Source organism: Barbus barbus (genome assembly GCF_936440315.1).
Source record: "Barbus barbus genome assembly, chromosome: 31".
In the NCBI taxonomy this organism is placed as follows: domain Eukaryota; kingdom Metazoa; phylum Chordata; class Actinopteri; order Cypriniformes; family Cyprinidae; genus Barbus; species Barbus barbus.
The window spans coordinates 24,111,269-24,125,791 of record NC_136759.1 but is presented as its reverse complement, the minus strand read 5'-3'; the positions used below and the strand labels follow the sequence as shown (position 1 = coordinate 24,125,791).

Genomic DNA, 14,523 nt, shown 5'->3' with positions numbered 1-14,523 from the left:
TTCATTTTGTCAAAGAAGTCTTACCCCATTGATAAATATATTTGATAGTAACAATTAGTAAGGGTTACACTCAAAACAACAATAGTGCCAATGGGATACAAAAAAAATAAAAATCTAGCAAATGAGTATTTATTTATTTTTTAACAATTCACTGAACAATATTGTAATATATTCAGAATTATACTACAGGTACATCTAAAAAAAAAATTTAATATTGTGAAAAAGTTAATTTTTTCTTGTAACTTATTTCAAAAAGTGAAACTTTCATATATTTTAGATTCATTGCATGTAAAGTAAAACATTTCAAAAGTTTTTTTGTTTTAATTTTGATGATTAGAGCTTACAGCTCATGAAAGTCAAAAATCAGTATCTCAAAATATTAGAATATTTACATTTGAGTTTCAATAAATGACCATCCCTACAGTATAAATTCTGGGTATCTCTTGTTCTTTGAAACCACAATAATGGAGAAGACTGCTGACTTGGCAATGATCCAGAAGACGAACATTGACGCCCTCCACAAAGAGGGTAAGTCACAGAGGGTCATTACTGAAAGAGGTGGCTGTTCATAGAGTGCTGTATCAAAGCATATTAAATGCAAAGTTGACTGGAAGGAAGAATTTGGGTAGGAAAAGGTGCACAAGCAACAGGGATGACCGCAAACCTGAGAATACTGTCAAGCAAAGCTGATTTAAACACTTGGGAGAGCTTCACAAGGAATGGACTGAAGCTGGAGTCAGTGCATCAAGAGTCACCACGCTCAGACGTCTTCAGGAAAAGGGCTACCAAGCCACTTCTGAACCAGAGACAACGTCAGAAGCGTCTTACCTGGGCTGTGGAGAAAAAGAACTGGACTGTTGCTCAGTGGTCCAAAGTCCTCTTTTCAGATGAAAGAAAATTTTGCATTTCATTTGGAAATCAAGGTCCCAGAGTCTGGAGGAAGAGTGGAGAGGCACAGAATCCATGTTGCTTGAAGTCCAGTGTGAAGTTTCCACAGTCAGAGATGATTTGGGCTGCCATGTCATCTGCTGATGTTGGTCCACTGTGTTTTCTGAAGTCCACAGTCAACGCAGCCATCTACCAGGAAATTTTAGAGCACTTCATGCTTCCTTCTGCTGACAAGCTTTATGGAGATGATGATTTCATTTTTCAGCAGGACTTGGCACCTGCCCACACTGCCAAAGGTACCAAAAGCTGGTTCAGTGACCATGGTGTCACTGTGCTTGATTGGCCAGCACAATCGCCTGACCTATTGACCGGTATTGTCAAGATGAAGATGAGAGACACCAGACCCAACAATGCAGATGACCTGAAGGCCGCTATCAAAGCAACCTGGGCTTCCATTACACCTGAGCAGTGCCACAGGCTGATTGCCTCCATGCCACGCCGCATTGATGCAGTAATTCATGCAAAAGGAGCCCCAACCAAGTATTGAGTGCATAGAAATGAACATACTTTTCAGAAGCCTGACATTTCTGTTTAAAATATCCTTTTTTTTATTGATCTTATGTAATATTAAAATTTTCTGAGACACTGAAATTTGGGTTTTCGTTATCTGTAAGCCATAGTCATCAAGATTTCAAGAAATAAAGGCTTGAAATATTTCACTCTATGTGTAATGAATCTATATAATATATGGGTTTCACTTTCTGAAATGAGTGACAAAAAATATTAACCTTTATCAAGATATTCTATTTTTTTTTTTAGATGTACCTGTATAACAGAAAACGTGGCAAGCTATTTTAAGTTTTTGGAATTGATACAAATTGATACAAGTTCAGGTTAATTTTCAGATTAATTAATGCACTGGTGAAACCAATCCAATGATCAAGTCATTTTTTTATTGGTGAAATCATAAAAATAAAAAATGAGCTTGTATTTTCAATCTGCTTTTTCCATGAGTTAAATCAGAACAGATTCTAGCCTTGCAAATGAATATCACAATTAAAAACATGAAGAAAGCTAATGTTTCTTATCAAGCTTAAATTGAGCAAAATCAGTGTATTTCCTACTTAATGGATAAAATGTTAAATAATCTCAAGTGAAAAATGTATTACAAAGGAAAAGGAGAAGAAAAGATAATTGATGGTCAAGAAAAATTAGGAAAAGAAATTATAGTGGAGGGACTTGGGTGACCTTAAGGGGTCAGAGACATAGGCCTCTTCCTGTTAACCCTTCAGTGAACTCTGACCCCTGCTGCAGGCTGAATCTATCACACAAGACTGGTTGGCATGTATGGGGGTGAACATGGAGCCAGAAAAGCACCGATGCATGAAAAACACTTTGGCAGAGATTTGTAATGACCAGGAAAGTAAAAGACAACCCACATGTAGAAACATTTATTTATTATTTTGTCTGCAATTTATTTCAGCCTTTTGATACATTTTAAACAAAGAGATACAACTGCCCCCAAAATGCCAAAAACAACAAATAGACAGTGGTGACTTTATTAAATTACTTGAAATGTTGCTTCTTTCAAATTCAAATGTACTCTATTTTTAGTCTCTAATTGATTCATTTAATTTTAAGTCAAACATTATTAATGACTTAATTAATTGTTTGTTTTTCGCAAGGAAAATCTGACTTTTCCATTTGTGGGGTGGGTTTGTTGTGCTTTATAAATATTTCTGGATTGAGAAATGTGTCTAATCAAATATGGATTGGTCATTAGTTAAATTGACTTTAAATTCCTAAAATTTTTAAAAGGCCAAAAAAATAAAATAATAATTGTGTCAATGCGTGAACTTAATATTTTGTATATCAACAGAAATATCAATATATCAACAGTCGCATAATATGTTTTAATGCAAACAGGGCAGTGACAAAAAATAGCTCAGGTTTCCAAGATTGAAGTCCAACAAATCTCCAAAAAATATCGTCAGATATTCTGATATTCGTTAATACGTTGGTACTGTGTGATGAAATTGAGTGAAATATTGATTGTAATGTGAGTCAGGTCCTTTAGAGCAAACCAAAAATGTGCCTGTCGGGACCTCAGCAGGTAAACATTCACATAAACTTCAAATAACTGAAGAACATATTCACTTCTTTATCAAATCGAGATATTTAAAAAAACGTGGCACTCGGATTATTGTAACTTTAAAGTTTTGGAGTAGCCATAGTTCTGACACAGATAAATAATAAAAAAAATAACATAAAAATGTAATTAAATAATGTGTTAAACAAAAAGTTAGACTGACTTAGCAGAAGAACTGAAAGAAATGCATATGGCCCTCCGCTAGGAAGACAAGAGACTCTTGGCTCTTTGACTTTTAACATGTGAATCTCAAAAAATCTCCCAGGAACAAGTCTGTGATATCTGTTTCACCTCAAAATCAAATAAGACTGACATTTTTCTTCCAAGAAAAACAGGTTTTTGCCTGTATAATGGGATACTAATGAGAATTAATATTAAGAATAATAGGCTTTAAGAAAAACACGCATCCGGATGCATCATCATTTTTGTGGAAAATGCAATTCATAGAAATAAGATCACCCTGCAAAATGATTCCTAATTCTCTTCTAATAATAGGTTTCTTGTGCAAAATGCCTTTTGATTTTGGGGTGAAGCGTGACGTGGTTTCAATTAACCATGTTCAGCCTAAGTTTGTAAGGATTTGGTGCAATTGTTCATCTCAGAAGACTATTTCTGGACTTTCTGACATGTTCGGTCCTGACTGAGGAGGTATACGCTGTGTTTTTCCGTTTGTGCTCCTCAAGAGGGTTTTCGGAGGCAAGGCAAGAAAGGCAATGAAGGCCTTAATGTCAGATTAAGGGAGATTTCAGCTCACCCCTAAGGCCATAGGAAGACGTGGGTGTATCAATCAAACGCAGCAGTGTGCATAAAAACTAGTAGATAGATGTATTAAGTACAGTGTATTCAGAGCATTGTCATGAGGAGATCAGATAAATGGTTAAGGAATGTAACAAGTCTGTCAGGCATTGCATGGGAGCTGAGTGCATAAAATTGACATTTTGATACATTTATGATGCCAGGTCAGTGCATTTAAGACATTCTCAGAGTCATTATGTGTCGACCGCGTTGATGCCCTGAAGGTTTGGTGAGAGTGATGGGCTGTGGTACTGCAAAGTCAATTTACAATGCACCCTTCCATCCCATTTCCAGCGCACCCTCCCCTGCTCCGCTCTCAGTTAGTGGGCATGGATGTCAAGGCCTTGTCCTATGAGGGGTTCAGCGGGGTGGCTGTGGGGTGGCGGATGGAGCAGCATGGCAGTGTGGGGGCCGGGGTACGGGTGCAAGGATGGGCCAGCGTGGGAGTATCCCGGCTGGGGCAGAAGGGCCCCGGGGTAATCTGTGGGCAGGGACGGCATTCCCTGAAGTCCTGACAACGGAGAAAGAGAGAGAGTGTGAACGAAAGCCAATATAACATGTATATCAGTCCAATCCGGAGCATTGTTTTGGTGGCGTAGCTTATGATAGCTGTTCTCACCTGCTGTCCTAAAACCTAAATGAGTCTGTGCATCTAACCCATATCCTCCTAGAGCTGCCCCCTCCGGACTGTATGGAGCACTCTGGCCTGAGAAGAAAAAAAAAACACACACACACAGATATGTGTCATTCAGTGCACAGTGAATATTCATTTTACAAATCCAGAATAACTTTATTTCACCTGAGCGATTTGATTGGTCAATCATTGGCTGGACTATTCTGCGTCTGGCATTTATAAACCTGAGGGGAGACGGCGAGAGCAAACACAAGTTATTTAGATGAATTCAACAGTAGCTGCAGATCAAATGTGACCCTGGAGCACAAAACCAGTCTTAAGTCGCGGGGGTATATTTGTAGCAATAGCCAAAAACACACTGTATGGGTCAAAATAATTGATTTTTATTTTATGCCCAATATCATTAGGATATTAAGTAAAGATCATGTTCCCTGAAGATATTTTGTAAATTTCCTACTGTAAATATATAAAAACTTAATTTTTGATTAGTAATATGCATTGCTAAGAACTTCATTTGGACAACTTAAAAGGCGATTTTCTCAATATTTTGAGTTTTTTGCACCCTCAGATTTTCAAATAGTTGTATCTCAGCCAAATATTGTCCGATCCTAACAAACCATACATCAATGGAAAGCTTATTAATTCAGCTTTCAGATTATGTATAAATCTCAATTTTGAAAAATTGACACTTATGACTGGTTTTGTGGTCCTGGGTCACAAATGAGAATATTTGAATCCATTTTGCAGTAATTAAAAATACAGAACAAAAATGTAAATACAAGACACATACACACATTTTAACTTTTAATTAAATTGCTCATTATTTTAAGTAGGTGAATATGATGGCATGCAATGAGAGAGGATGATTATTGGTAAAAGAGAGTGATTACTAACCAGTTATTGACCTGCAGTATAGTGAGACCCGTGTCTTGGGAGAGCTGTTTCTTCTGTTCTTCAGACGGGTACGGATGCTGAGAGAGGTCACGATCAAATAAGTCTAGGTTAGTGGCGTGACTATATTGTGAGAGCACAAAAATATTGTTATAGAAAGTGCAAATAAAGCAAGCAAATAATTTTTCAAATAAGTATGTTTTATCTTATTTTTTTTAATAAGTGAAGTGACATCCAGCCAAGTATGGTGACCCATACTCGGAATTCGTGCTCTGCATTTAACTCATCCAACGTGCACACACACACAGCAGTGAACACACACACACCGTGAACACACACCCGGAGTAGTGGGCAGCCATTTATTCTGCGGCGCCCGGGGAGCAGTCGGGGGTTCGGTGCCTTGCTCAAGGGCACCTCAGTCGTGGTATTGAGGGTGGAGAGAGCGCTGGACAATCACTCCCCCCACCTACAATCCCTGCCAGCCCGAGACTCAAACCCGCAACCTTTGGATTATGAGTCTGACTCTCTAACCTTTAGGCCACGACTTGCATCTCTGAGGTAATCTGAGAATGCTTTTTAATAATAGACTATATTTATTCACTCAAGTCAGTTTGTTACCCGCATTATTACCCACATTGTTTTTATTCTTGTTATTATTAGTAACTTATGGATCTTCTGTCATTTGTAATTACAGAAGCGTCATTAGTTTGCAATTACCATGCTCATTTTTACTTCTGCTAAAGCTTTGCTCAATTCAGCTGTGCTCATCTATGCGATATCAATCACCAAAGAGTTCATAAATTCATGGATATTAACTTGAAATGGTCAATAAAGATTACTACTTTCATAATACCTTTTCCAAACCTTTTATCACATTTCTAAGCTTTCCTCTTGTGTTTTTCTGCCAGCAGTTTTAGCTCCTAATGCTACTGTTTCTCTCAACCCTTATACAGATTTACCATAGTAACAAAATACCACAGCTTCCACATTTGTGCTGTTATTTTCCCATGGAACACAAAAGAAAAATTTTGTTTTTAAGTATGTTTTTAACTGTAAATGAGTTGGTGTTCCCTCTTACCGACAGGTGCTGGAAGAGCCAAGCTCTCATAATGTTTGTCGCAACTTTGGGAAAGATTCCTCTTTTCTTGTTGTTTCGTCTGTCTCTATCTGTCTCATCTTCTTCCCCCGTGCTGGGAGATGCCACACTTCCATCCAGCCCATCACCTGACACAACACACAAGCATAATGAAATATCTTGTTGGATTGGATTGGATTGAAAATGTAAAATAATATGTGACTCTGGACCAAAAAAAACAGTCATCAGGGTCAATTTGTCAGAATTGATACATCTGAAAACTGAATAAATAAGCTTTCCATTGATGTATGGTTTGTTAGGATCTGACAATATTTGGCCGAGATGCAACTATTTGAAAATCTGGAATCTGAGGGTGCAAAAAAATCCAAATATTGAGCAAATCGCCTTTAAAATTGTTCAAATTAAGTTCTTAGCAATGCATGTTACTAATCAAAAATTAAGTTTTAATATATTTACGGTAGGAAATTTACAAAATATCTTCATGGAACATGATCTTTACTTAATGTCTTAATGATTTTTGGCATAAAAGAAAAATCGATCATTTTGACCCATACAATGTATTTTTGGCTATTGCTACAAATATACCCCAGCGACTTCAGACTGGTTTTGTGGTCCAGGGTCACATATATGTGTTGGGGAGTTACTAGTTACAAAATATATGTAACTGCAATCTGTTACAGTTACTGAGAGAAAAATTGTAATTCAATTACTGTTACTTGAAAATGTTAAACATTACAAAGGGGGTTATCTGAATATTTTCTCACACATATAAATTTGATTGATTTCTTTCCCAAACATTAACAGCCAAAGCATTGTTAGATGCCAGTGTTTCCTGTTTCCTATGCAAAGATTTGAGTTCAAAAACAGTATCATAAATATTAAACTTCTTATTATTTTAAATCTGTATTTACCCTCAGAATGATATCAAAAAAGAAATATAAAAAGAGGTGTTACAGTCTGATTTTGTGGTGGCTGTGCTTTACAATTAAATTATTATAATCTTAATTCACCTGATGAAGGAATTTGAAAATATGACAGTGATCAGTGTTGAGTGTTACTGTAAGCTTAACCCTGCCTGCTTTAAATGTTTTAAAATGATAATCATTTGAAAATAATTATTAGCCATTTAGAAAAGTAATCAAATGTAATCAGTTACTTTACTTTAATAAAGTAATTGAAATAGTTACACAACTTATTACATTTTGAATAGTGTAACTTGTAATCTGTAACCTATTATATTTCCAAAGTAACCTTCTTAACACTGTTTTTTTAATTTTTTTATTTCCAAGATGATAACACGATGGTAATTGTTGAATTAAACATGCAACATTTATCACTGCATATAGTTTACACAATTCCCATAAGATTTTTATAAAACAGTATGCAGCAAAAATGCTAGACTTCACTATAGCACTTGATTTAGAACATAGCTGGTGTGTGTAAAATGATAAGTACCAGCATCGCTGCAGTTCTCTGCACTGTGTGAGGTGAGGCCACAGGAGGCACTGGGGGTGCCAGAGGGGGTCGACACACAGTCATCCGGATCTCGCAACCAAGACTGATTCTAGATCAGGAGAGACAGGCACAGTCAGACACACACACACACACCCAGTAAGAGGGAGCGACTAACTCCCTGATATGTGTCAGATGTCTACTGACTTACTTGTTCTGACAGATTGGAGCAAGAGCCAGTGAAATCTTCCATGTCAGATTTGAATCCACCCTCCCGGTCCTCCAGCACCAAATCAGTGGGCATCTTGCCTTTAAGACAGGTGATGTACCGATGGCAGAAATTATCACAGAGGTCATGAACCTATAAGAGACAAGTGAAGATGTCAGGCTCATTGACATATGTGACCCTGGACCACAGGTCTTAAGTCGCTGGGGTATATTTGTAGCAATAGCCAAAAATACATTGTATGGGTCAAAATTATAGATTTTTCTTTTATGCCAAAAATGATTAGGATATTAAGTAAAGATCATGTTCCATGAAGATATTTTGTAAATTTCCTACCATAAATATATCAAAACGTAATATTTGATTAGTAATATGCATTGCTAACAACTTCATATGGACAACTTTAAAGGCGATTTTCTCAATATTTTGATTTATTTTGCACCCTCAGATTCCAGATTTTCAAATAGTTGTATCTCGGCCAAATATTGTCCGATCCTAACAAACCATGCATCAATGGAAATCTTATTTATTCAGCTTTCATGTAATGTAGAAATCTCAATTTCCAAAAATGTACCCTTATGACTGGTTTTGTGGTCCTGGGTCACATATATAAAGCTAAAAATTCATAGCATGTTCATGCTGCTCTTTTGAATACAATAAAAGCTAAGAGTGTAGAAAGAAGAGCTGTCTATCTCTAAAAAGGAGCCTGGTACACCTGGTTTTAAAACATGTGAGCGTGCTGTTTGGCGTCACTGATAGCAAGCCTATAGTGTAGTTTGAATATGGGGAAGCATAAGGGCTGTCCTTAGGATAATTGCATAAAAATAATAAAAGTAAATAAAATTAAACAAAATAAAAAAATAATAAATGAGGTAAGTAAATTATAACAGGATTTTCATTGAAGAAAATCACACACTAAATAAAAAAGTAAATAAAAAAGAATAAATGAGGCAAATAAATTACAGCAGGATTTTCACTGAAGAAAATCACACACTAAATCACACTACCATGTTTTTTTAGGACAATGTTCCATGATAATATAAAGGTCAGCTTTCTAAACATGTTGTAAGAGAGAAAAAAACATACCTTTTCTAGCTCTAACAGATGAAACCGTAGAACTTGAATGGCCTGGATCATCTGTGCAAAGAGATCATATGATTAGAAATGTCATGCTCTTTACAAAATTACACAGAACCACTTATTTAAAAGCTCATGTAAATCTTACCAGATTGTCCACTTCTGGATTTGATGAAAAGATAGGTTTCTCTGACCGAATCTAAAATAATTCACAGAAAAAAATCAACATATTCTGAATTTGATGCTTCTGCAATCTGCAGGTATTTCTCTAGTAAAGCCCAGAAAACACCACTACAAGACATAAGCCTGTTGTCTCTATATGTTAAACTAGTCTGAGACAAGAAGTTGAAAATCCCAGTCTATTGTTCTCTTTGTACAAAAGGCCTATAAACTGTCTGATTTTTCAGGGGTTTCAAAACAAGGCTTTGTCATGCCAGAATTCAAAGTTTGTCTTGATAAACATAGCTTTTATAGTTAAAATATACAGTTATATGAATTTCTTTGAATTCTACTTTCTTAAATTCAAATTTGAATTATATGCCTGGATCCTGTTTTCTACCTCAATGCAAATTCAATTTAAGAACTGAATTGGAATTTAAAAGTCATAAAGGTCCATACGTAGCACGACGGTCTTCAGTCTTGTAGTGTGTGCTTGGCTTTAATGTCATTGGCTTGGTTACTCACTTGTTTGGCAAAGGCCGCGATATCATCATTGAACGATTCAGAGGAGCAGACGTCACTGTGAATGGTCATGCCAGGAAGATGGGTGGAGTTTGACATCGGGTCTCGTGGTGAGCAGGTGGCAAGTTCACACTTCTCAAATACCAGAGCGAGGAGTGGAAACAGAGGATGACTGCAAATAAACACACATACGCTCCAAGTAAGAAAACACAGCAGGGTAAGAAAATGCTACACAGCTAATCCTGCCTAAAATTGATAAGAATGTCACCACAAATGTCAAAACTACTCTGAATTTTCTGAAAAGGTGAAGTGTGTAATTGTTTTGATGTTATATCCTTTCTCCTTTCTCAGATTAATGTGGATAGAGGACTATAAGTAAACTACTTTCAGATTGGCGTTCCCTCAAATTGCAAATAAAATGGCTCTGAGGCATATTTCAAACATTGCTACTTTTGTTGAGTAGCCTAAATCATCAACATTGGCTCGACCAATGAAGTGAGTTGGGGCCAGAATAACAGTTCATCTGACCAATGGGAGTGTTCGAAAAATCTGAAAATTGAAATGACTTCCATTCCAATTCCTTTTGGTGCCTCTAGTGGTGCAAAGATTACAGACTTCACCTTTATGATTGTGCAAGTCATTTTTTAAAAAGTTTTTGATTGGGAAAGGACAGTTTTGTTTCGAGCTAAATATATATATATATATATATATATATATATATATGACCCAGGACCACAAAACCAGTCTTAAGTGTCAGTTTTTTTAAATTGAGATTTATACATCATCTGACAATATTTGGCCGAGATGCAACTATTTGAAAATCTGGAATCTGAGGGTGCAAAAAACTCAAAATATTGAGAAAATCGCCTTTAAAGTTGTCTAAATGAAGTTCTTAGCAATGCATATTACTAATCAAAAATGAAGTTTGGATATATTTACGGTAAGAAATGTACAAAATATATTCATGGAACATGATCTTTACTTAATATCCTAATGATTTTTGGCATAAAAGAAAAATCGATAATTTTGACCCATACAATGTATTTTTGGCTATTGCTACAAATATACCCCAGCGACTGGTTTTGTGGTCCAGGGTCATATATATATGAAAGTCAAAGAATTTAAATAAAAATATATTAGTATATTACTGTATTTTATTCTAATAAGAAACACATATGATGCATAATTCTCCTAGTCAGAACTAACCAAGACCTGAAGGCGATAAATATTAACACAAGCAGTGCTTGTTCATGTTTTGTGGGAGGAAACAGATGGTTAAAGTAACCAGACTCTCACCCGTAGATCTGGTCCCGGTGGTGTTTCAGGGAGTCAGGCACAGTGTGGCCATAGTGAGGCGGAGGAAGTGACCTCATGGCGTCCCTGTAGTCTCCCACAGGCATGGCGTCAGAGCCTGGGTACTGCACCAACTCCTCATACTAGAGACATGTTAAGACAGATTTATAAGACAAGACATTGCTTGCTTCAGCCTTATGTTACAAAAAATTTAGAGATGTGCTGTGTGTGTGTGGGGGGGGGGGGGGGGGGGGTTAATTTATTATGATGTATAAGTATATACAGGATTGACAGTATATTTGAGGATGTGAGCTAGCGCTAGGCTGTTTGAAGTCGCTGCTAATTGTATCTCCTCCTTAATAAACACTGGATGCGGGGAGGCTTTGATGTGCGATTTTTCAGAGCACCAAGCTACATTCACCCAGGGACATAAACTCCAAAGAAAAACTTTCCAGCTGATTTATAATTAACAGCTTTACATACAAATACATAAAGTCATCCAGCCTTCATTTATACTAATTAGTATAAATTAGCTTTTACAGTCAGCTTTCTGATTAATGCTGTAGTCAATTACAACACAGAAGAAAAAAACATACACAATGCTTTCGGAATCATCAATAATAAGGAAATACTATTATGTGTCACACTGTACAACTATAAATTTCATTTGAGCAATTTCCAATGACTGCTCACCTATTATTGAGATGGAAGTTGTATTAATCATTACTAATAGCATTACTTAATGTAAGCCACCTCTGCAAAGTACATTCTAACTAAAAGAAAAAAAAACATATTTAAGCCTCTGTAAATAATCAGGATTTTCTGTAGCATATAAACTCCATATTTACGGGTGATATACTTATTTCTCCATGTGTTTTCACCTTGGCATGAAATATTTCATTTGGCTCTGAAGTTGCAATATTCTCATATTCATGGTCTTTAAAATATTTCCAATTAATATTCTGTTATTAAAAATATATATATGTAACTAAAAATTTAGGACACCGCAATTCATAATAAAATTGATTAACCAAAAAGACGTTCTGAGCTAAAATGAAGTATGCCTACTATAAAGAGGGACAATGTAAGAATTTAAAAATATGTAAAACACATAAACGCGCATAACATCCAAAGTCTTGCATGTGATCAATATTAGTATATAATAGCACTTTATAATAACTTAATTTAAGTAATTAACAGACATCATATAATGCTTAACAGGAAAATAGCTCAAATACATATATAAAAATCTGTGAACCAATGTTTGATGATTTTTATTTCTATTGAAGGAAACATAATCAAACTTTGATCAACATATTTTGATTGGTAATCACAATCAAATTGTTATTATAGACAAACTACAACCAATTAAAAGCAGTAGAGTTTCAAGCAAACTCAGTAGAATTAAACATAAACAGAATATATGTCATTTTGTATGTTGCAGCGTTGCTTTTTCTAAGCAGCGTGTACTTCACAACCTTAAAGGTGCAAATGTAATGTAGAAGATCATAGAAAATATAATATTTGTGAGACTTAAAATTTTTAGTGTTGGCAATTGTTTTTTTTTTTACTTTAAATCAAACAGGCTTTTACAGGCAATAAAAACACCAATCAGTGTCATTGGATCATTTCACACATGATATCGCGGGGCCAGATAAAAGAGCTTATATTTGAGATTGAACAGACCGATGCCAAATTAACAGGATCATAACTACCATTTGTAAGTAGACAGAAAGCAACAAGAATTTCCATTTGGCCGCTCACTGTAGCACAAAAGTTGACCTACTTACCTAGTAGGTCATCTGCCTTACTAGGGCCTGTATGCTATTTTCCTACACTCCTCCATCTGATATTTGCCTTTTATTGCGTTTCTGAATACATGTAATTGATTATACTAAGGACAAAACTGAGTAGCTGAGTGTATAAGCACCTTTGTGAACTCAGTAGTTTTTCAAGAAAATGTAAGCCTACATGAAAATATATAAATGAAAGTTTAACGATAGCCTACTTTATAATATTTGAATGCACATTACCTAATGAGCATCAATTAAGCATTGCATAATAGAATAATGTTTATTACTGACTTGGACGTTGGATTGGAAGTTAATATAAAGTGTCAGCCAAAAATCTATCAATTGCAATAATTATTTTTTGGATTGTAGATTATACTGCTTGTACAGCTCAATAGTTATTATCTTTAGTTATGCTTACGTGTTACTTAGTTAGTTTTTTGGTATCCACATGATAGCATCTTTTGCATCAAAGTAGCAAAAAAATGGAAAATCAAGGGAAAAACAGGACCTACCCTCTTCTCCATGCGATACGGAAGCCGAGCTCACACACTCACTGACGGATGACACACACCAGAGCGGCAGATAAGACACACTCTCTACAAGAACTAAAGCATAAAAAACATTGAACAAAACTAAGCATGCATTGTAACACAGACGTTTGCTGATACCATATTCAAATTCTGGTCTAAAAGCATTTGGGGCATCATAAAATAAATGCGAGCACGAGTAGTGGATAAGATTGCTTTTCACTTTAAAAGTATCCACCAAAATAGCAGCTTAAGTGTTCTAGAGTGAATGAGAAATACCTATAATAATATTATATTACACACATAGGCCTACTAAATGAATAGCAAATTATTTACCCACATAAATGTTATAGAGATTGGGTTATATTATGGATATGATGAGAAGGCGTAAAGATACCCCACCTTAATAAGACTGTAGCAGATGAAGCGTGCAGGACCGGGCCGAGTATCCAACATTAGCGGCGCGATTGAGATGATGTCGCGTGCTTTCTGCTCTATCGACGTCCATGAAGCGACGCGTTGGGCTCAAATGCGACTCTCCACAATAAGCGATGTATCTTTAAACAAGAGAGAGAGGGACAGAGAGAGATGGAGACTGGGAGTTGTTTAGGGGGTCAAAACACAACGGGGTCTCTCACCCCCACCTCCTTATCACACACACACACTCGCGCATTACAAACGCAGAGGCTTTCGTTTTATCTGAAGGACGCTCTCTCTCTCTCTCTCTCTCTCTCTCTCTCTCTCTCTCTCTCTCTCTCTCTCTCTCTCTCTCTACTCACAGACCGTGCTTACCGAGTTTCATCATCGCTATTCCGGTGAAAAATCATTTTGTCTGATTATCTGAAGGGTATCATGTGCAGCAGATCTGTTTGGAAGCATGCACTGGTAAATTTACACACATGCGTTATTCTCCACTGCATGCGCGTCACATCATATTTTACACAATGCCATCAAAAAGTATTTAGACTTATGCCGTATTTTAAAATGCATTATAACAAATGCCTGCAAACACACGATAGAC

At 36.2% G+C, this 14,523-nt stretch overlaps 1 protein-coding gene across 1 annotated transcript; it reads right to left on the bottom strand.

Annotated features, from left to right (window-relative positions):
• Window positions 1–2,329: 2,329 nt before the first annotated feature.
• LOC306851363 (homeobox protein meis3-like) lies at window positions 2,330–14,262 on the bottom strand. Its single transcript, XM_079387541.1, has 13 exons — window positions 13,905–14,262; window positions 13,488–13,580; window positions 11,186–11,325; window positions 9,893–10,061; window positions 9,357–9,407; window positions 9,218–9,268; window positions 8,117–8,266; window positions 7,909–8,017; window positions 6,436–6,581; window positions 5,361–5,437; window positions 4,632–4,690; window positions 4,452–4,538; window positions 2,330–4,343 (listed from the first exon to the last, which is right to left on the bottom strand). The coding sequence occupies exons 2-13, from the start codon at window positions 13,497–13,499 to the stop codon at window positions 4,153–4,155; spliced, it is 1,242 nt and encodes a 413-aa protein (XP_079243667.1). The 5' UTR covers window positions 13,500–13,580; window positions 13,905–14,262; the 3' UTR covers window positions 2,330–4,152.
• Between the last annotated feature and the right edge of the window lie 261 nt (window positions 14,263–14,523).